At 39.0% G+C, this 24806-nt stretch overlaps 1 protein-coding gene across 10 annotated transcripts in view; it reads right to left on the bottom strand.

Annotated features, from left to right (window-relative positions):
• Positions 1–24806, bottom strand: part of dennd1a (DENN/MADD domain containing 1A) — a 532879-nt gene that overhangs the window by 24402 nt on the left and 483671 nt on the right. For 5 of the 10 annotated variants that reach the window (XM_078226515.1, XM_078226519.1, XM_078226516.1 and 2 more), the window contains exons 20-21: positions 10234–10293; positions 2848–2936 (exon numbers count right to left, since the gene is read on the bottom strand). In XM_078226515.1, coding sequence (XP_078082641.1) covers positions 2848–2936; positions 10234–10293 — 149 coding nt within the window. The remainder of the gene's footprint in view (positions 1–2847; positions 2937–10233; positions 10294–24806) is intronic. The other 5 variants (XM_078226517.1, XM_078226521.1, XM_078226518.1 and 2 more) reach the window with 1 other exon arrangement.

Here is a 24806-nt window from a genome sequence, read left to right as displayed (position 1 = left end):
AAACTCAAATGCATAAAGATGTGGGAAGTGACTATGGGGTCATAATATGTGAAAGTTTAAAAAGTGCATTGAATAAAGAGTTTAGAGAAAAACTGAGTGCTGCATTGGTTCAGGACATGTTGCGTTGACTTCTGAAACTTGGGTTTGAATTCAGACCAGATTAATAGGTTGTAAGGGTCATACATAAGGTAGGCTTGAACAGTCACATCACAGTTTCTAATAAATGCAGCCTAAAGGATTTAATGATTCACAATTTGACACCAAACTTGCAACTTTATTCAAAAAAGCTTGAAGGATGGCAGTGTGTCAAAAAATCTACAGTAGCATTGTAAGGGTGGTTGCCAGATTGGGCTGAAAACAACTGGAGAAAAGGCCTTGCCTATGCAATCATAAACATCTTATAAATTAAAAGGAAGTCTAACTCTCTCTCCCATTACCCTGCCACCAACCCACCACCTCCCAAATTGTTAGTAAGGAGAGAGAACTTTATTCTACATCTGTAAGTGCTTGTTGGTGATACTGGATACCCAACATGGAGAATACTTCAGCAAGCATTGGCCTGGATTTTGTCGTCAACAGTAAAGCAAGGGCTCGAAGCATGGTTTTCCCCTTTCCCAATGGAAGTTTAAATCTGGTGCTAATTCATGCTGTTTGACCAGCAACAGCACTGAGCAGGTAGGCAGCTAATCAAACTGGGGTATTCACAAACAGTAAACCAGGAAGTTCAATGTGCTTCTAGTCCTTCACTATCACTTTAGTTTTTCAACAGTGAAATGAATTATAATTGGATTAAGATAGCAGGTTAAATAAAGAAATTTAATTTTTAAAAAGAAAATGTGGGTTTTTTGTTATGTAGAAATTTGACATTCCATTAATATAAAATTAGCTTCTTATGGCCAGGGTGTTTCATGATAATTGTGAGGTTAGAATGCCATTAAAAACTCAGTTAACACTTCATTCGATAAGGTGCAACTTTGTCAAGGGTTTTTACAGGAGACTAAGTGTGTCTGAGTGGAAGTTCTCAGCAATTCCATTTATTGGCATGTTTGTGGTCTGGGGGCGAACAGAAGGTGTGGGTGCTCTCTGAAGAAACTTGGAATCACTGGCAGCAATTTCTAAATTTCTGTGTTATTCTGTGCATGTGTGATCTCCAGAAGCTGTGATCAGTTTCAGTGGCGTAATGATGGCCAATGCAAGCAATTTTGCTGTCATCACCACAGCAACATTTGGGCCCAGATAAAATAAAAAAAATAAGGGTAAGTCAAAAGAAACTGAATGCCCTCCATTACGCCATCGGCCACTAGGTATAAATATTTGAGCATCCTTTCCTTGTGACATGTACATTTGTTGCTACTGTTTCACTTAAAAGTGCACTCACTTGCCTTTCACGTGATGGCAGACAGGAACAATAGTGGGATACATGGAAAGATGCAATATTTCATTCTGTGTTCAAACTTCTCATCATTTTAAAAACAGAAAGACCCAAATTATTTGAACTGCACCAAATTCTGAAAGATTAACTTGTTGACCACAATGTAGATCACTTCAAGCTTGTAATTCTGCTTGCTGTTCTTCCCTGACCACAACCCAGTCTGGCACACATCGATCTTTTCACATCCCGACATGACAGCACCTCTTCTGTTATTTTAATTCATTATTGATAACAATGCAGAATAAAGCTGAACAAATTGTCAGTTTGCTTTATTCACCCTGATGTCACCACCAGTGGAAAATAGAATGATTGTCATCACAATTGTCAATTTTCTATTTCGACAATCTGTTGCCATGTTTAGTGAAACCAAGATGGAGATGCCGGCGTTGGACTGGGGTAAACACAGTAAGAAGTTTAACAACACCAGGTTAAAGTCCAACAGGTTTATTTGGTAGGAAATGCCACTAGCTTTTGGAGTGCTGCCCCTTCGTCAGGTGGAATGGAGAAATGCTCACAAACAGGGCATACAGAGACACAAACTCAATTTACAGAATAATGATCGGAATGCAGTCTTTACAGATAATCAAGTCTTAAAGGTACAAACAATGTGAATGGAGGGAGCATTAAGCACAGGCTAAAGAGATGTGTATTGTCTCCAGACAGGACAGCCAGTGAGATTCTGCAAGACTGCATTCCAATCATTATTCTATAAATTGAGTTCATGTCTCTGTATGCCCTGTTTATGAGCATTTCTCCACTCCACCTGGCGAAGGGGCAGCGCTCCGAAAGCTAGTGGCATTTGCTACCAAATAAACCTGTTGGACTTTAACCTAGTGAAACCAAAACAAGCTCAAAAGCAGAGGTATGTTTTCCTTAACATAGGTGAGTGGACACCTCAGAAACACGTTACCGAGCTAACACTGTTAGGTCAAGACTGACAGTAAGACAATCTGAAAAGCATCATTGGAGATATGGGAGTAGACAACGTATGAAAATTAATGTTAAAAGATTGGTACAAAATATGTAAACATTTTGAAGTTTTTAGGCTTTAAAAAAAATACTTCTGTTTAACTAAGATGAACATGTTAGGTGTATTTTGAAGTACATGACATGTCTCGCAACTCTTTCTATAGTATAACACGAGAAATATTAACTGAAGTTGCACAGTAAAACACTTGTCACACCTACCATATGTTACCTGACAATGCAGTTTAGTCAAGAATAAAAGCATTCAATATGCTAAATGCAGGGCCACTATGCTCAGCTTACTACTTTTAATTATCTGCAAATTGAGAATGCCAGGTTTAAATGGGTTATTAAATAGAAAGTTCGAAGTGTGAACTGTAAGAACTGTTATAAATGTTCAGTTTTTTTATATTAACTTTTAACTGCTAAAGCTGGCAGCCAATACTTACTGCTCTGGGCTTGAAATGGAGGATATTCGAGCCTCAACTGGCAACGCATTACCCCTTGGTTTCTTAACTGGTGGCCTTGGAGGACGTGCCTGTGTACACACATTTATATTAGAAAGAAACTTGTTAGTATTAAAAACAATTGCAGACATAATCTCAAAAAAACAATTCTAGGTGTCCAGAGATTAGAGTCCAGAGTACAGATTAGACAGTTCAAGTAAGAACGAAAATATACGTATGCAGACTGAGGACAGACTACATACACAGTTACAGAACAAACCCAGGCAGAGAACTCGTCATCACTTTAGTTTTAGTTTGTCAACATTCTCTGCGTCAAACTTGTTATTCATTATTCTTCAAAGGAAACCTTGGTCAACCCAGAAGAGGCGGTGAAAAATAAAGGGTGAACCAATGTCAAACCCAGATGCAATGAAATAATGATGTTGCTTTCGCTAATGGGTTTAAAAAAAATAATTTCCTAAACTTATTTAAACATTGGAAGCCTGCTACCAACCAATAGCTGCTTGTAGGTCATCAAACACATGTCTTCAACTGATCAGAACAGCTCATGTTCAATCAGCTAGTGAACACCATACCTGAATTAATATGGACTTCTTCCAACATTATTTCTTAAACATGTGCCTAAATATAGTGAAATCAACCCGGTGCTATTTATGTGAAATATACTGAACATTATAAGAGATACCTGCATCTTGAACCTAGCAGATGGGAAAATTTAGACAGATTCAGGGTCACAAATCCATAAACAAAGACAGCAAGATCCTTGTATACATAATATAACAAACGTTTCATGTAGCTTGTAACATACAACCAATATTCTGTCACCTTAAAGCGGAATCTTTGAGCACTAAGAGCAGAAAGGGTTAAAGTAGCCAACGTGTGTAAAGCTCACCATGCTGTGAACATGCTCAAAAGCTGAATATTTAGAAGCCCCAAATCAATGGGTAGGTATCAGGGAACGATTCCCAACACTGTACCTCAAGCAACAGATTTGCATGATATCATAGCTTATATACAATACCCTGAAGTCTGAGATTGGATTAGACATTAAGCCAGCCCAGGGTATTGACTCTCTTAAACCACAGATAACTTTATTGCAACGGATTCTCAGCTTTCAGTGGAAGTATTCTGCAGTGCAATTAAGTGACTCGCAAGGAATTTCATGACATATCAATACTGAATAATACATCATTACGCGAATGGTGGAAAAGTATTTTTCATATTGCATAATTGGGTTAACCCTATAGTGTATAGACGGTTGAAATAATAAACATAGCATCAACCCAATACATCGTATTTAAAAAGGCATGTTTTCAGATTAGAGCTCATATTTTGTGTTATACCAGCCATCGAGTTTGGCAAGGTTTTCCAAGTCAAAGAGTTTCTGTTGGCAGTGCTATAGAAATCAGGTGGACCAATGGTTCTTAGCACTCCAGTAAAAACACTTCACAAGGCTCCTGTACACATTGGTATGGTTGCTGATATTCTCACTGCAAACCAAACTGCACTTTTCTGGTAAATAAAACTTGGTCGTTAGCTTTCACCAACTGGGACAATCTTAATAATTAAAGGGGGATGGTAGCCCAGTGATTATGGTATTGGAGTAACCACCTAGAGGTTAAGTTTAAATTTTACCATTGCAAATTATAAAATTGAACTCAACAAATCTGGTAATTTGTGGGTTATCATAGAAAATAACTGTGAAAGCTTAAGATAGTTATACATCTACCATCCCTGCCTGATCTGGCCTGCATGTATCTTCAGACCCACCATATATGGTTGTATTAATGCCCATGGAACAACTAGGGATAAACAATAAATATTGCCTTGTCGGCATCTTCAACATCCCAAGAGAGCTACTGTAGAATTTCCTATCTAGTAACCTGGTAGATAATGTAAGAAATATATCATTTGTGGTTGGAACGTTCTATAGCATAAGATATTTAAAATGTGTGAACAGAAGGCATGTAGGTTGTGCATAGATCTGACTCACTGGCTTGCTTGCCCTGGGTTCAGGCTCCCTTTGACAACTGCTTTTCCTTCCCTGCCATTCCTCTCAATGTGACTTTGTTCTGTCCCCCATTGCCATTTCTCTCTGCTGCAGGGGGCTTGTGGGGCATCATCCAATCAGGAAATGCCAGAATTAAAAAGGGGATGTAATACAGGAAATTGAAATACAGGGGGGAAGGGTTGCCTCCGAGCCCAAGAAGGGTCACGTGTTAAAAGGTACTAGCTGTTCATTCCTGAGCAGCTAGCAGCAGTTATTCCAGCTACAGAAATGACCATGCATCTTCATATCACATGGACAAAGAGGGTTCTTCATTGGAAAAAAAAAGAACTAACGTCACATAAGAGGAATGGGACCTATTACTGAAGAGCAATAGTTACATTCACAGTCATCTGGATTTTGGAATTGTAGATACATACACCCATAAGTAGTCTACCAATGCAGAGTCTTATTTTTCAATGAACAAAAGCTTAAGCGAGGGATTTGAGAGCTGCAATACAGAGTTGATTTACTCCCAGTTGAAATGCAGAGCAGTTTTAAACTGGTGATATTGAAGCATTAAAGTGTTGGAACCAATGTTTTTGGATGTTATCACCTAATACAGTTGCTATTTAAAGGCAATTAAGAAAACTAATAAGTAGCATGTGGTGCTGCTGGGCTGAAACATGTTCAGGAATGTCATCCAAAGGTACAATTATTGCCAAAAATATACAAACACTGCATAAAATAGCTGTTAGCCAGTAAACAATGTTTAATGCCATTACAGTCTACAAACATATAGATCAAATACTTTGCGATAATTAAAAATTATTCTGAATATGGCATCACTAAATAGCTTGCCTCTTTTATTCTTACCATTTTGTCTACCCCCACAACGCCCTGCCCACCCCCCCACAACTTCTTGCCCCCCCCCCCCTCCCCCACAATGCCGTGCCCAAACCAACCCTATGCGCTTCTGCCCTTTTACATAAGTGTTCAAACATCCAGGATTTGACCAGCTGCTTCCTTTACAATGTCTCATACCAATAGCCCTGTGCTACTCAAAGGGGAAAGCACTGCTTTTATCCCTCCCCCTTCAAGGTGGTATGTCCCACTTATGAACCTTGTTGGAACACGATTTCACAGCCACAGTGGTGCGAAGCTGCTGTGTTGCTGGCTTCTTTTGTGGCTCATTTTGTTCCCTCGTTGTTTTGTCTATCAGATGCTTTGGACTAGTTTTTTTTAAATTTATGAACTAGACTAGATAATGAAAGGGATTATCAATTACTGACAGACACAAAATGGAACATAATGTCAGTCTTTAAATATATTTAGCCGTTTCAGTTAAGCTTTTTCTTCCAAATGAACTATTACAGCTGGTTTAAAACCATTAAAGAGCAATTTCTGATTAATGGGCTTAATGTGAAGAAGTAACAGTAAAGATTCCACAGATGTTGCTTTGTGGGAATTGTTGTACTAGAAACCTGGGACATGTTTTAGAATAAGTGCCAGGAGCTTGAAAGTCAAATTCTCAAATTTACTGATCGGAATGTTGGTTGTATTGACAACTGCTGTTCAGGACTAGGAAGGTAAAACCATTAACAATCTACGAAGTTACAAATTTGTTTAGGATATTTATTTTTAACACTCATCTTAATCACAAAAGATATGTGAGCAACATCCCATCAATCATGGAAAAGATCCCATTCTACATTCACTGTGTTCTATAATTTAAAAAAAAACAAAGTAAATTAACTGAAGCATTCATGGATTTAACTCTGTAGAATACAACAAAAGTTTAGCAGCGAGGGGGAGGGTGTTCAAACCATGACCTCAGTGTAGCCAGTGCTACTGAAGAAAAGTAAAGGGTCAGGAAAGGTCAGGCTGTGAACTTGCTGAGAAGGGGGCCAGTCCCCAGACAAAGCTGCCCTTCCACACAATGGAGACAGCTTAAGCATGTGAACCCATTGGTAGGAACAGAAGGATTAAGTTTATGGCAAGTTTGCCTGAACTTGCAACAGGGAGAAACATGGGGGAAAAGAACAACAGAGCTAATTAGCAGAGCTGAGCTGTCAGACCGCAGCTGAATGGCTCAGTGCCAACAAACAAAAGGAGAGGCCTGGCAATCAGCAGGATCGATGGAAAAGACTGCTTCATTAGGGATGATAGAACGAAGAAGGAAAAAAGAGAAAAGAGGCTGTTTAATTAAGCTTGAGCTGGAAGGTGATGCGTGAAGCTTGCCTGTCATCGTGCTGCTAATACTTTCACCTTTCCGCCAGAGCTTTGAAAAGCCAGCGATTACCCCACTAGTGTCAGCAACACCAGATATATCTGGGGAGAAATGCAAAAAAGGATTGGAGCCATAGCCTAAAGGGACTTCAGTGGAAAGTCAGAAAAAAAAGCAGATTCCCTACAGTGTTCTGAACCTGACAAATCCAACTGGGCAAAGCTGAATTTGCTTTAGACCCAACTGCTCACATTTAATCATTAAACATAAAATTCAAGCTTATGTTCAAAATAGCAGCAACTACGATGCATGCAGCAACATAATAGCACGGCACTTTTACATAACAAATTTGTACTTACAAAAGGTTCAAAATTTGCAGAGATTAACTATTATTAAATCTATAATCACAAAACACTGACCTTTCTGTTTCAAAATATGAAAATAAATATCACTGATTTTTTTTTAAACATGATGTTAATGATTTAACTTGTGTAGGGTATTGCACTACATAATGCAGCTCTATACCTCACTGGGTTTATGTGGTGCCAGCATCAATGAACAATAAGTCCTTTCTGACAAGTAACATAAACTCAGTAACACACCATGATATGGTTAGATTTAATTTATTCTAAGGACTCCTTAAATGCTGATAAAGCGCAACATGAACATCTTTACATTTAAAAAAATGAAAATTAATTTTACTTATAAAAGGGGACATGTCAGTAAGAAATGAAACTGTGGAGGAAGAGAACCTTTGACTATTCCTGAAATGACACTGGAGGATTGCTGTGTGCACCATATTAAGTGCTGCATGATATCTTTATGATTAATTCACATGATTTTCATTGGTATTAATATCAAACTGAAAAAATTCCACAACACACCTGCACTCATTTTGATAAAGTGAACTTGCAGTTTTTAAAAAATTGTTTCACTAACAGGTAGACTATATTCTAATACAACCATATTAGGTGACTCAGAGTTGGCATAACGAATTGACTTTATGTTTGCAGCAGCCAGGCTGACGTAAGGAAAGTGAATGTAATGGTTATATCAACAAGGAATGACTGTGATTGTTTCTGCTCATCTTGTTCGATTTTAATTCCAAATCTCAGTACTGCCTCTACATCGTTTACTAAAAGCATGTGTGAAACAGCAGAGTTATTAGTGGGACGTGGCAGGCTCATGAATGCAGAAACAGAACTCAAAAAGATCTGGGTGCAATGAGGTTGTAAGCCATTTCTGGTGACTGAAAGGTAAAATGGTAAATGGATTTGTGTGGAAAGAAGGCTCTCTTTCCTCTCATGATGAATCAGAGGCCTATCAAACCTTCATACGTTTTAAATTTTCAGACCTTCTGATATAATGCACAAAGTCAGCTGTTTATACCTGTTTGAAATGAAACTTGGTACCATACCTGAGCAGGTGTCATAGATTCCATCCCACTATACCATACCTAATAAATCAGAATGGTTTTATATATGTTGATGTGATGGTACTGCAGAAGCATAACATTTGCCCTGCTGCGATGTGTGAATGAGGGTTGGCAGAATGTGCAGAATCCACTGCTGGCTGAGACACTAGAGCAAATAGTAAAAATCAATGATAATGATGACTCTTATACAAAGGACAGGAGTCCATTAATTTTTGTTTCTTTAATTGATACCATTTTGGCTTTTGCTTTTCTTTTCAAATCAAATCTCAGCTAATATTTGTGCAACTGTCCTTTTGGTCCTTTGGATTAAGAGCAAACTGCAGAGCCCGGGGCACAGGGTCAAACATGTCCCTATTCCAGTCAGCTAATATGCTTGGTTCCCTATTGCTACAGCTAATGGGTTAGCACAAATTCTGCTCACTGCTTGTGACTTCCTTGCTGAGCATCACACATTCCTTAATGATCCTCAAAGGCAGGATAATTCTAAAGTGGGTTACTGTACGAAAGATGAAATCAATGATGAAAATTATCGACATGATTGTCTTTAATTTTCTTCTATGCCACTTTGGATTTGCTTTCATCTACGTATCTCAATTGGCTAAAATGACTGAAGAATGATATTTCAGTGACTTGGATTGTTTTGCATCCAAATGATAAGCCATAAAAACTTCTCAAAGACAACAGAGCATGTTGAAATGAACAGTATTTCCTTAATTTACTTGTGTGTCTATCATTTGAATTGCGTAACAATGCACACAATTCCAATTCACTATCACTTATATGTTGGGATCAAGTTATTTCTGTATTTTAAACCTTACGTTGTTAGGCACTCTTCCACAGTTCAAAAAGCTGATCGATGACCTGTTTCCACACTCTGATTTCACCATCCTGTAATAAACTGATTTTCCTTTCTTCCCTACGAGGAAGAATTTTGCCTCCACTGTCTATCGTGACTGAGATAGGAGGTCCTGAGTGGAGGAATCATTGTCAACATATGTCATGTTACTCAGACAATGTTTTGTTTGATTAGTAACACACTACTCCACCATATTGACTGCATTTTTTCTGTTGTAGTCATTCGAATGTGCAGAATTCACTTCAACAATGTACTGGTCAAGTCACAGAACTAACTTTCCAAGAGCTCTGAACATTGAGAAATGGGAAAACATCTCAGAACACTTGCAAAAACACCCCTACAAAATACCCCTTGAAATGAGCCTCATGCATACAGCAGCGTGGAGCTATTTAAGAAGACTACACACCTTATGAATATTGTAGATTATAAATATGCAATTAGCCCAGTGAAAAGGTTAGGCCACCTCTGAGCATGTACAACATGCACGTTTCCTGCATATAAACACAAACTGCCAAATCCAAGCATGCAGTCGAGGTTAGAGACTGATATCCAGGTGTTAAAGTGTTCCATATCAATTGCACTGGTGTTACCCAGGATTCTTGTGTCAACTGAAGTGAGCAACATTTCTGCCATGGCTCTATCCTAATGCCAATCACAATCAACACCAAACACAGGAAGAATTAGAAACTGGACAAAGAAAGAAGCAAAGTTTCATACCTATCTGAGAGAAAATTGAGCAAAGATCCAATCCCTTGCTACAAGACCAAAGAGCACAAACTGAAGAAAAGGGTAAGTAGAGTCAGCAAAGCAACTTAGGTGGTGTTAAACATAATTAAAGAGACACACAACTTCTGTCTACTCACGGGCAAAGTAGCACTGTTTATCTTTGGAGGAGGAGGGCGAGGTGGAGGGACTCTCTCTGGCTGTATCAAAGTGGAAACTTAAACATCAGAACAGATGCATCTTCAATTCAATTAAAATAAAAACAAACATGCAAGCAACTTATAAAATAATACAAGTTTGAAATTTGCACATGTTGAGTGTTCATTATCTCAAATACGTGTATTCATACCAAGAATTTGATCTGACACAATAGACTCTCGCTATAACAAACTTATACATATTTTTAAATAATTTATCCTGCACCAACTTTCAAAAAGGCATTATTTTTAATTATGGAGCAAGAGAAAGGAATAAAGAACCAACCAGTCAAAACCCACAGTGGAAATCCTTACATACATATACATAATTTTGTAAAATGTGTCACTTCCATGTAAAGCTGCAGAGCGCCACAATTATTTTTATTCAAATCACGAGTACAGTACTCATCAAATTAAGTAGCTCCTGCAGACATCATGATTTAAATCTATTTGGTTTTGTGCAAATAAAGATTGAAACTTTCCTGAACTGAATTTATTTGGATTTTGTTCTATTTCTGTGATACTCAGCTTGGCCTGTCAATTGTAATGTCACTGTGTTGCATTACTGGGGATGACATCCAGTCCATCCCATATTCATGCAAGGAAAGCTGGGAGCTATACTGTATTAGCACATGCTGGTTTTCCATAATAAAATTATTCAAGCTGAAATATACTCTTAAGATACTTGGAGTTTATTGTTTCCTCATTGATGAGTTTTACTAGATTTAGCCAGACCATTTGACTGTTTACAATAGCTGAGCACTTCATCTAGGGGGAGCAGAAGATTTTACGTCAGAAAATTGATGTAGTCTTCCTGTAAAATATGGTCTTGTTTTAAGATGGCTTAGCCTCAACGATAAAGAATGCAGGAACTATATTTTCTCCACCTTCACATGGATCAATCTTTCCAATCATGTATAATTCACACTCACTTCTTTCTTCTCCACTTGGTCCTTGGCCACTCTTTAATGTGGACACACTTGACCCATTTCTTTTCACTTTGTTCAAAACAGTTTCCACTTTTAGCAGCTTCCCATGTTGAAGTGTTTTTTCCCCCTGCTACGTCATGCAATTATTTGTCAAACCCAAGGCCAACAAAATGAATGCAAGAAGTGCAGTCCTATCCCATGCCCCTTAACAGGGAAAAGGATGAGTTTCCTGAACTGCAACAGGGTAATTAAAAAGGCATTGGGGCACATACTTACTCCGAATCCTGATTGTGTTCTCAGTTATATAGCTAAAATACTGGTAACTGTGCAAAGGTAACTGTCGTAAAGCGAATCCAAGCTATAATGCTAGGAGGAGCTTGTGCAGCAGATTTAACTCAAGTTAGTGTTAAAAGTAGACGGTAAGGTTTTACTTTCCAGACAACTGATTTTTAATGCGAGTCCAGCCTGGATGATTTGAGTTTAACGAATGTCACCAGGCGGACCAGTGAGCTAAGTGAAAACTTTTAAAATATGGTTTCACACCAGGTATGCATTATAGTACACAGCTTGTGAGTACACGCGAGGGTCAGATCACTGACCTGATTTCCAAGTTATGCCGCATCTTGTGTCAATGAAACTTTGGGCACTGATCATGAGCTAGAAGTAGAACCTCATCCTACTGCAGTTTGACCTTAAAGTCTATACTTATACCCTAGACAGTACTGGAAAGGGCTGCATTGTCAAAATGCAGTCCTACGGATAGTAAAGAAAAATGAGGTCTGTCTGTTCAGATGTAGGTTAAAGAATCTGCAGTACTAGCCATACAACAGGAACCTCTCCCAATATCCAGGCCAATATTAGACTCCCGGCAGGTACCACTAAAGACAGAATCATCCCAATGCTGTTTGAGAGATGTTATTGGTCTGTTTACCTACATAATAAAAGTTATTCCATTTCAAGAGCAAACATTGCTACTGTATTCCAGAACATTAAGAGTTTGCTACGGGAAAATGAAAACAAATACCAACAAAATATAAATTATTGCAACAAACATTCCCTTGATCAGAGATCATTAAATTCCAAACTATACTGTGACCAAAAGTACATTTTCCCAATACCGCATAATTATTATTCATTTGATTTGTACATTTTTTTTTAAAAGCAAATTCTTTAACCCAGTACCTCTCCAAACAGCTTGGACTAAAAACAAACCACTTAAAGATGAAAATAAATTCAAAATGGAATCTCAAAATAGTCACAAAATAGATCGCCAATTTAATTATCCAAGGTCACTGGAAGAATAAACTATGTAACTTAACGAAAGGATGAGACCTTTCTTCCCGAGAATGTGTAGTTTTAATTTTCCCAAATTAGAGTGTGTTCTTCAATGTTCACAAATATTAATAACCTTCTATGTTGCAAAACAATCCAGGGAGTTTTGAATACAAACAGGTGGAAATATAATTTTCACACAATCATTGAGCCTAACAGGAAATGAAGCATAAGTTTACTGGAGGAATGGTCTGAGATTTATTTCCCACCCCCGCCCCCCCAGCAATGCTTTGGGACTTCATCCACAAACTGCACAGGGTCAGATTTCATCTGGATTTAATAAAACCCTTCGAGGACAAGGCTATATTTTGGGTATAAAATTGCTAATAAGTTTTTTTCCCTTAGTTCCGTCTCTGCAAATGACCCCGAGGCTCTGCGATTCTGTAGGCTTTATTCTGGTTTATAAACTCAGTATTAGAAATATGCAAAGAATCATTTATTACATTTACATGACAGAAATGATACCATGTCATACATTTCAAGAAACATTTTAATTAATTGTTACAATGAGCAGCTTACCAATAAAACCTGAAGAAAAAAAGAGTATTTTTAGTGATGCTTGAAAGGGTTTATTAGTAATCTGCCTCAGTCTGTGCATCACGGTCACTGCAGTGGTGCCAAATAACAGCCCTAATAGCAAAGAGACTCACTGAAGTGTGTTATATTAAAACAAAAGTCAAGACTGCATTTCAGATCATTCAAATTTCTGGAACAATGAAAATTAAATTTAACTATATGTTATAGATCTGCCCTGCTTTTTACTCCATTATGCCTGTCAATGCAACAGTCAAAAGAAATTTAGACTTGGGGTTTAATTTGTTCAGCAATGTGCATTATTTGTTTAGAAGCACAGAATAATACTAAGACATCAAGTAACTATGACAAATTATACACAGATTTTGATATCGAAATAAGAGTTTATATGCACTGTAAACAAGCTTTTAATTTAATCAAAGTGATTTATATTTTAGGAAGCAGGGATATGAGAAATAATACTAAAGGAGAATGCTTATCCATATTACTTTTACAGTTCCTTTATAATTTCCTCAGATGTCTTTGAGGTCTTTGGGCTATTCACTGTACTCCTCCTGCTCCCAGCTAGTGCTCCTTCACAGAATGCAAGCAACTTACAGACCAGTTGCAACCTGCTACCTAGTAGAGGTGTACATGACTGTCCAACGTGCATTAGTCTCTAATTTTACTTTTCACTCCATTGGAAAATACCTGGCATTCACCTGACACGTCTTTTTAGATGTTGGCAACTCAGTGGTGTGACTCCCAACCAATTAAATGGATTTACTTTGAAATAGTACAGCCCTAATTTTATGATTCCTGTAAAATTGGTGGAGCAATTGGTAGTAGCACAGGTGGTGTGCTGCACCACAATGGGAACCCATTTCCCTTCAACAGGACTATAGCTCAAATTACCCACTGAATGGCTTGCCAGGCCCTTTCAGAGGACAGTCTGTAGTTCTGAGGTCACACGTAGGCCAGACCAGGTAAGGATGGCAGATTTCTTCCCGAAAGGACATTAGGTAAAAACCAGATGGGTTTTTACAACAATCAGCAATGGTTTCATGGTCATCACTGAGCTCCTAATTCTAGATTTTTATTGAATTCAAACATGGTGGGATTTGAACCCAGGTCCCCAGAGCATTACCCTGGGTTTCTAGTCCAATACTAGTGACAATACTACTTCATCACCGCCTCTCACAGTGTATAACTGCTCAGAAAAGCACTATGGAGATGGGCAACACTGTTCCTCCTGAAACTGGAAATTTAGGAGTCTTCCTGCTGGAATTGCACCAAGGCAAGTTGGCTCTTTTAGCGCTAAAAACCACCTGGTGTCAGCTGAATACAAGGGCATCGGTGATTAAATCAGTAAACTGGAGGTGACAAAAATATTTTCCCTCTCTCATGTCCAAGATACAATGTGGAAGGAGTCAACAGATGTACGCCCCTGGGCACTGACAGACTTGACCAAAATGACGCAGCAAATGTAGCTTCAGAAACTCATGTCCCTCATTTCAATTATGTAGTTCATTCAAAACCACCCATGTCCAACCCTTGTACAGTGTGACATTAAAAGGAAACTTGACAGGTTCGCATGTGAAGAGGGCATTTTCAATTATTGAGGAAAAGTACTGGTTAACCAAAGCCATGGTATAGACTACTACATCTCCTGTCACTTTGCTTGATTGCCTCAGGAATGAGAGGAATTTTCCAATATTTTTCCTGAGTTAGCAATAATTTTTCCCTCTGGTTGTTTTATATTCCTAGCAGATTACATAGTAATCTTTCTGTTCTGTTTCTTGTATGTTTGCGTGCCAAACCAAAAATAATGAAGCAAAATGCCAGTGGGAAAACATCCCAGAAATGCGAAAACTGAGGAAAACCCAACAAGGCAGGGAGGGACAACATGCAACAAAGGGGAGATAAAAACCGACAAAAGTGTCAAAAAACCTATCTCCTCCCTTTAAGAAGTCAGTATAAGCCTCACTCAACTTTTATGGATGAAGCAAGGGCTTTGCTCAAAGATGTAAAATTTAGAACAGGAAACTTTTCAGTAAAATTGAAATATTAAAATGAAACTGGGCGTGTGTGGTGTAGTACCTCCAAATCTCCATTGGGAAAAGATGGCATCCTGCAAATTTAGTTCTGTGAAGCCCAAAGTCTGAGGGTTCATATCAGATATGCAAAAGATGCAATAGGCACCTGTAGCAAGAATCAGATGCAGCGGGTTCTACACATTAGTGGCTCAATTCTTGTGAAAATAACAGGCAGTTCATGGAACTTGCTGCTATTTATGGATAAATTATTGAGCAACTTCGGGTCTGAAGTATATATGTGTGGATCAATTCGAATATCCAAATGCTCACCACTGAGATGCATGAAAATTGTTTTATTTGCACAATAGATACAAATGAACCTTCCACTGCAAATTACATTTTGTCCATCCCAGTCTAACTACCATTTTAACTGTGTGATAGGTATTAATGACTGCCAGCTAACTGTTCTGGCGCTAACATAAACTATTATATATATGGAGTCACATTCCTTCAATGTTGTTGATTCTAAAAATGCAAAATTTACATTTTTTAAAACCTTGTCTTTTTTTTCCTCTCTCTTTCTTCCCCCTCTATTCATTGTTCTTTCTGTACTTGATTTGATATCAAATTCATGCATTCTATTTCACGTTTCCCTTTTGGCCCATGCAGTGCTAATTTCTCAATTCCTCAATGTATCTAGTTAAGGAGATTCACAGTTGCTTGTGCCATTCACTCAGGTTCGAGATGCCCTAGTTTCCTGAAGAGTTATCAGTTCTCACTTTCAGAAACATGTCAAACAAAAAATTTGCACATTTAAACAAGGGAGAGTAAGACTATCTAACAGCTAATGACATTAGATGTCCCACTCCAGCAAAAATTCACCAGTGAATAGCTTTGTTTTTCTGGTTTCCCTGACTGGCTAGGGGGTGAAATTTATTGATTTATGTCACAGAGGCAAGCACCTATCAATAGGAGAAAAATTATCTAGTGTCCATGGGTCAGAAACTCAAACATCCGATCTTGTGGACAATCTTCCCAAAGACAAAAAATAGCACAATTCCAATTTAATTGTTGGAAACCAAACCTTACTATTAAAAAATAGAGGGGGGAAAACCCCCCAAAAATAGTAGATTGTCAACATCCAGAAAGGATGGTTAATGTTTTTCTTACTGTTAGAATTTTGTTTAACCAAAAACAGGAACTTAAACGCAAAATTTACATTGCCTCCTATTACGCTGGCTGACTTGGATCAAAGAAACAAACACAGCCATGAGGCTGAGCTTGCACGATATTCACCATTTATTTCATCAATAGCCAGCGTTAGCAGCCTGTGCACATCGACAATGCTGTTGAGGATATAATCAAAGAATCCAATCAGAATCGGTTCCAAGAAAACAAATTGCATGCATTTTGTTCTCTCATATTAGCCTGCAATTTTTGGTAGCATCATATTTGCTTTGACACTTTCTTTTCTTCCCCCTCATTTAACTTCAATCTGCTTATTCACTATCCATGAGCTCAGAAGATGACCATGAGTATTCAGCATTTGCTTTTTCTCCTTTAAGTCAGTGGGAGGTATGCATGTTTCCAGAAGAAACAGAGGATGAAGTGTCAAGTGTATCTCAAGACGATTTACTTCATTAAGGTCCAGCACCTAAAATAGCGGCCTGCTCAGAACAAGTGACAAAGATACCTTTATCAATTAACTTAAAAATTGTATGGATTTCTTTGCCTTCAGCTAGTCACAGAGAAGGCAAAAAGCTGGGCCTGGCTGGACAAAACTGAGAGCCATTAAAAAAAAACCTCATTATCAATGTATCATTATCTGTGTATGGGATATTACAGAAAGCACCTGCAATATCCCACTTGTATTGGTTAGTCAAATACTTGCTGTCAGCATGAACAAATCACCTTACTTCACTTTTTACAGAAAATTTTTTAATTAGTAGTTGACAAATGCTTTTTCATGCAAAAAAATATACATCAGCAATAACAGATAAATAGGTCAACATTGTTTTTTCTTCAGACTTAATCTATGAATGTCAAAAACTCAGGGAACATGCAACTAACCAATTTGTACTGACTACACACTAGTCCTGTAATATCTGTTTGACAGGAATGACATTTTCCACTGCTTAGGACAGAAATCCTGTGACATTTTTATTCATGGCAGCGTATGCCCTTGTAATGATCAGCTCTGGCCGATCTGCTTACTGCAGCAGCCCTGGAGCCCTCCGAGAACAAATAAGCAGTGGAGGTGCCAGCAGTCCAACCTCCTTATTAAACACCACCAGGCTCCTAACGAAGTGCAACTGTTGGAAATTCAGAGAGTAAAACCCTCAAGGGCACCTCTGGCTCATGACTGCTTGCATAATTTTTAACTTCTCAAGAACTAGGCAGCTGACGACCTAGCATTTTCAATCTAAGGTAAGATTGTGCAATTTCACTGCTTACCAAGTTTACATTTCTGTCAATAGTGAAGATTGTATTTTAAGAAGCAATGAAGAAAGTACATTGTTTATGAAAAATTGACAGTCAGGCACAAAATAAGCCTTACTAAGTTATGCTAAAACCAATACTTCAAACAATATTTTGAAATAAATTATATTAAGAGCATGTACAATTTCAAAACTTGCTTTTTGGCTCTTAAAAATAAGTTGTGTAGTGGAAAACCTTACGGGTTGCTGGGTTCACATGTAATTTTCCAGTGGCCAGTTCACTGGAATAAGCATATAGATTTGAATTATTACATTGGAAGAGAAAATATATTGATATCTGCACTAAATTACTAATTTTCAAAAGGGGTTAGGAAATTATTAGTCAGGTTTTATGGAATTGGGAACTTTTGACTTTTACTGATGGAAGTCAAATCTTTTGTGAGAAACTCTTCCAGCTCCAATAGCTCCTATAATGGACCAAAGCCTACATATGCCTCGTTACTGAGGACAAGCTAAATACAGATCCAGAATCTCCATAAACACCAGAGGATAGATTTCTGTCTGCCCCCATTGTACCGGAACCATATTTGGGAATGGGCTGCCAGTACCAGCCACCTCCTCGCTAGGCAATTTTCCAATGAGAAAGTCACTTTCACAAAGTTTGCCTTGCTGGCAGCAGCTATTTGTTAAGATTCATGGAGGGGGGGGTGGGGTGTGGTTGCAGTGAGCAATGAGGAGTATGTTGCAGGGTGAGAAGGTGGTAAATTGCAAGGACTATGGAGTTAGGGGGAAGCATTTATCGCTTTCAAAGCACATAAACATACTTTCATTTGGTTGTTGCAGGGGAAGAATCCTGAAAGGACAGGCCCAACACCTGCCCCACTCGCAAGCAACAAATTTTGAAGAAGCATTAGGTAGTTCATTCATTTTTTTGTGATATTCGTTCATAGGATGTAAATATCACTAACAGGGACAGCATTTATTGTCCACCCCTAATTGACCTTGACAATGAGCAAAGGAGCGAATGCTTGTTTTAAGTAGCCACCTAGAATGTCTAAAAATGGGCTCTATGCACGCTGAATTGGAAGGCTTTGCGTCATTTTATGCTTGAAAACTAAGTTCACCCATAAAGAATACAGTCGCATACTGTACTGTATTGAGCTGTTAAGCAAATTACCATAATCAGATCTATCATGATAAACATTTTTAAAAATTAATTCATGTAATTTGGACATTCCTAGCAAGGCCAGTATTTATTACCCATGTTGGGTTATGCTTAAGGAGGTGGTCATGAGCCACCTTCTGGAACTGTTGCATTACATGTGCCGTTAAGAAGCGAATTCCAGGATTTTGACCCGCGACAGTGAAGGAATGGCCTGGAGGTTATTACAAAGCAGTAACAAACTAAAGTGTTGCCTGATATTGAACTCCAAGAGTGTTATGGTGGCCACGGGGGATGGTCAATAGATCTCCCAGGGGGTCTCATAGAATACAAGCTCCCCTACTAGGCGAGTGGAGGCTCACCCAATAGGGAAGGAACAGTGGGGGGTTTAAAACCAACTGGTTCCACTCAGGCCAGCAGACGAAAGACTTTGGGGCTGACCCGTACATTATACCTTACAATCAGAAATGGGAGAACTCATAATGAGAAATAAAGAAATGGCCGAGAAATTAAATTCGTACTTTGCTTCAGACTTCACAAAGGAAAACATGAATAATGTGCCAGAAGTTTTGAGAGAAACAAATTTTAGTGAGGAGCTGAACTAAATCAGCATTAGTAGAGAAATGGTTTTGGGGAAATTGATGGCATTCAAGGTGGATAAATCTCCAGGTCCTGATAATCTTCATCCCAGAGTACTTAAGGAAGTGGCCCTGTAAATAGTAGATCCATTGGTGGTTATTTTCCAAAATTCTTTGGACTATGAACTGATTCCTACGATCGGAGGGTAGCTAATGTAAACCCTCTATTTAAAAAGGGTGGTAGAGAGAAAACAGGAAACGATAGACCAGTGAGCCTAACATCAGTACTGGGGAAGTTGCAAGAGTTCATAATCAAGGATTTTATAACTCAGCATTTGGAAGGCAGTGGTATAATCAGACAAAGTCAGCATGGATTTACAAAAGGGAAATCATGCTTGACGAATCTATTGGAATTCTTTGAGGATGTAACTAGTAGAGTTGACCGAGGCTGTGGTTTTTTTTAAAGACTTTCAGAAGGCTTTCGACAAGGTCTCACATAATAGAATACTACGTAAAGTTAAAGCACATGGAATTGCAGGTAACCCCTTGAGATGGATAGAAAGCTGGTTAGCAGATAGGAAGCAAAGAGTTGGCATAAATAAGTATTTTTCTGATTGGTAGTTGGTGACTAGTGGGGTTCCAGAGGGATCTGTGCTAGGACTCCAACTATTCACATTATATACTAATGATTTGGAAGAGGGAATTGAATGTATTATCTCCAAATTTGCAGATGATACAAAGTTGAGTGGGAGGGTGAGCTGTGAGGAGGATGCGGATATGCTTCAGCGTGATTTGGACAGGCTGAGTGAGTGGGCATATGCATGGCAGATGCAGTGTAATGTGGATAAATGTGAGGTTATCCACTTTGGTAGCAGTAATAGGAAGACAGATTATTACTTGAATGGGTGCAAATTGAGAGGTGGGTACTCAGGGAGACCTTGGTGGCCTCGTGCATCAGTTACTAAAAGTAAGCACACAGGTATAGCAGGCAGTAAAGACAGCAAATGGTATGTTGGTCTTCACAGCGAGAGGACTTGAGTGCAGGGAAAGGGATGTTTTGCTGCAATTGTATAGGGCATTGGTAAGGCCACGCCTGGAGTATTGTGTGCAGTTTTGGTGTCCTTATCTGAGGAAGGATGCCCTTGCTATAGAGGGAATACAGCCAAGGTTTACCAGGCTGATTCCTGGGATGGCAGGTCTGTCATATGAGGAGAGATTGAGTCAGTTCGGATTATATTCACTGGAGTTTCGAAGAGTGAGAGGGGATCTCATAGAAACTTATAAAATTCTAATAGGGTAAGACAGGGTAGATTCAGCAAGAATGTTCCCAATGGCAGGGGAGTCTAGAAGTAGGAATCATAGTTTGAGGATAAGGGGTAAACCCTTTAGGACTGAGGCGAGGAGAAATTTCTTCACCCAGAGGTTGGTGAATGTGTGGAATTCACTACCACAGAAAGTAGTTGAGGCCAAAATGTTGTGTGATTTCAAGAAGAAATTAGGTTTAGCTCTTGGGGCTAAACGGATCAAGGAATATTGGGAGAGGAGGCAGGATAAGGATCTTGAATTTGATGATCAGCCATGATTACAATGAATGGCAGAGTAGGCTCGAAGGGCCGAATGGCCTACTCCTGCTCCTAGTTTATATGTTGCCGCTGAACTGCACTTTCAGCGTGTCATAAATAAAGAGCGACGGTGATGGAAGACTGGTCTTGCTAAGATTATTACAAAGAGGTTTTACCAGTGTCATTTCAGCCCTCACCTTACATGCACTGTCATAAATAAAAATTAAATGATTTCCATCCTTATGTTCCTGTCAAGCCGGTGTGTGGATATATTCCAATCCATGCATTAGATCATAAAGAAATTCCTCATCGTTTCCCATACAATGCCTTATGGCTTTTCCAGGTTAAGTGAAATTCTCAACATCATTCTGGTGCTTTCCCAATTTTAGGACTATGTTAATCCACAAAACCATTTTTAAAATTGTAATTAATTACCCCATTGTTAGAGCGCTAAGAACTTGCACCCTCACATCACTTTTGTTCAGAAAGCTAGGTTGAATATCGTTCACACAGAATTTTTCATTTTTAATTGATGAAACACATTATAGGTTAGAACATTTTCACGGCACTAGGGATCTCTTAATAGGCTCCCCAAAGTACTCCTTTGTTTCTTTCTGGGCGACTGGAAAAGGCAAGTTGAAAAAGGCAAGATTTATTTAAAAAATGAAGTTGGAGAGAGGAGAAAAATGTCTTGTTTAGTCAGGAATGGCACCCAACGTGCCCATAATCAATATCTAAGCGCTCAGTGCATGTCGTCAGTCAGAAGCGTTGAGCCCAGACTTGAAGAGCATAACTCCATCAGAAATTATTTTCATGTAAAGTCCAAAACTGAATAAGACAAGTCAGGCAATATTTAAACAGCTTTCAACTCAATAAAGGGTTGCCTGAGTGGCAGGCTATTGAGCTTTACTCTTTTGGAGGGGCTGTATTAGTATTCTCTGGGAAGGTTTACAAGAACTGTATATACTGTTGGCCGTTGACATGTTATGTGCTTCATACATCATTTAAACCTTTCTTACGTCTTAGAATTGTAACAACAGCTTATATTTATATAGCATCTTTAACACAATGAGAGGAGCCTTGCAGGAGCGTTATAAAACTAAATATGACACGAAGTCACATAAGGAAATACTGGATTTAATGTAGCTGTTGTGGTGGGAAACAGTGGCTGGGCTCACCTAATGCTGGGAGAGGCCAGACATCAGTTTCTTGGCAGCAGTTATGTTGGAGGTGGAATGGACGTACAGGGAAATCTCACCCACTCATAGGTTGTAAATTGGGCTCATTAAACCAATTGACACCAGTTATCCCCTGAGCCCTCTGAAATTTAGTACTGGCTTCAGGGATTACATGTGAGGGGCATGGCTTTCTTGTCGGGTTTGCCTGTGCCCTCCTGGGAGGGGATGGTTGGGGGTCCATTTTTCAAAAGTATTTAGTGCCTGATCAAAGGGACCTGGCATTGGCAGTGGGTGGCTGCTCCTTCTATGCTTGCCTCCAAAACAGTAAGAAGTCTCACAACACCGGGTTAAAGTCCAACAGGTTTATTTGGTAGCACAAGCTTTCGGAGTGTCGCTCCTTCTTCAGGTGAAGGAGTGACACTCCGAAAGCTTGTGCTACCAAATAAACCTGTTGGACTTTAACCTGGTGTTGGGACTTCTTATTGTGCTTACCCCAGTCCAACGCCGGCATCTCCACATCATGGCCTCCAAAACCCCATGGCTCTCTCTCCTGTTACCGATTCCATCCTGTTGACACTCACCTGTGTTATGGATCCCTTGGTGATCATGGGCCTCTCCATGGGTGCACTACCGGGGGCAAATATCTTAGCTGGTGATGCTGCCTGTAATGGGGAGCTTCTGGCCTCTGATTTCCACCTTTGGGGAAGGCCTGACACGGGCCAGTTAAGTGCCTTTCAAATGCTGCATCAGGCATCTCCCTCAGAAGCGAAGTTGGTGACCCACTGCTTCTTCAACCAGTGAGCCGAACCTGCCAATTACATGAAATTCTGTCCATGAGGGTAGATGACCAAAAGTTTGGTCAAAGATGAAGGTTTTAAGAAGTGTCTTAAAGGAGGAAAGCACGGTAGAGAGATGTGTCGGGAAGGAATTCCAGAGATTGGGGCATAGGAAATTGAAGGCACGGCCACCAATGGTGCTGCAATTTTGACTGTAAGAAGGATATGACTCAAGACATAATATGAATTCACTCATTCAACATTACCCTGTCTAACACTCATCATTCTTTGAATTGATGATGAGATATTTGGATAAATTTGCAAAGCCCACAATTAAACTGAATATGTGTCAGATATAGGCAATTCTTCAAGCATAGCCATCCCACAGGGAGCATGTGATCAGTGGATTTATCCTATTATCCAAGTTTATACATCTATTACTTTTTAAATAGGCAATTTAAAAAAATTGCCTTCTTGACAAAACAATCATGTTTCATTTGTTCATAATATTCCTTTTCCGAAGCCACAAAGACAAACTGATAATCTTTGCAATGTTTTTTTAAAAACACAAGCATGTTGTTGGACAGAAGTCATTTGATCAACCTTAACATCATAATCATGAGGTATTCAACCACATTTAGCAGAAACAATACATAAGTAGCCTCTGTCCAATATTAACAGAGCTTATTGGCCTATCTTATATATGCAAGTAATGGAACTCCACAAAGCACATTTCAGAGAGGATTATTCTGGCAGATAATACTTTTCTTAAATCTCTGATCAGGGGACATATAAAAAAGAAAGCACCTTTCATTGAAAATATTATTTCTTCCACCGACCAGCAGTTACATATATCCAATTATCATAAGCCAACAAAGAATTTGCACATGCCAGATGTTCATCTGAATTTTCTTGGTATTTCACAACAGTAAGTGTAGTTAAATTCCCTTATGCAGATGCTCACCTTAACCATTCTATCACAGACAGGGATGAGAGAGAATTGAAACCCGTTTCCTTCCTTCACTATCCGTAATCAGTGTGCTTTTGAAAAGCAAGATGTGTGTGTTTCTGACCCCAAATGTGTGGTCAATTTGAGTAACCAGTTATTGGTGGGTTCAAATAAAGGACTCTTTATTCATGCGTTCACTACAAACGTCTAATGCTATCTCACTTACCACTCTCACACATACTCGAGGAAAACTAAAGATTAAAAGAGTGCACTTTTTCAAGTCATGATTCACACTGGTAATTCATGTGGCTCGTCTGGACAAAAAAAAGGAGCATTGCAGGCCGAGTGAAGAATATGTTTTCACTCCTGAAGGGCATCTAAGTGGTTTCATTCACTGTAGTCGCACATCTGGATTATTGCAGAATTCCTTCGAAGAAATTGATTTTCAGCAGGTCATGATGTTAGTTACTTGTTACCAGGAGCTGACTGCTGGTGGACCTGAGAAGGAACAGGTTTGGAGACCTGAGGATGTTGTAGTCTCCTAGTCTTAAAGTAACAGATGTTGCTGTCCTTTCTGCTGCTGTCTTTGCAGTCATAGTTCTGTAGATATTCCTTAAGGTTTTTTTCCCCCCAAAAACGGCGACCAACATGGCTGCTTTACCATATGGTCCTTCACAGCCCCATTTCAACAATGGTGCTGGGCTGAAGTTAATTCGCCACAACTTGGGTTTTTGTGCGCAGACATTCATTGTGGCGATCTGAGACAACCACCATCTTTTGTTCAGAAAAGATTCGTTCAAGTCAGGAAACTCTTGTGGATGGTTCGGGAGAGGATTGCTTCTTCCCTGTTACCATCAGACTTTAGAATGGGCCTACCTTGCATTACGTTGATCTTTCTCCACACCCTAGTTATGACTGTAAGACTACATTCCGCACTCTCTCGTTTCCTTCTCTATGAATGGTATGCTTTGTCTGTATAACGCACAAGAAACAATACTTTTCACTGTATACACGTGACAATAATAAATCAAATCAAATCCTACAAGGTGTTTATTTTGTCCTT

This window comes from Mustelus asterias, chromosome 13, assembly GCF_964213995.1.
Source record: "Mustelus asterias chromosome 13, sMusAst1.hap1.1, whole genome shotgun sequence".
Lineage (NCBI taxonomy): Eukaryota > Metazoa > Chordata > Chondrichthyes > Carcharhiniformes > Triakidae > Mustelus > Mustelus asterias.
Note: the sequence above shows the minus strand (reverse complement) of the source record. Positions and strands in the feature narration are given on the sequence as shown.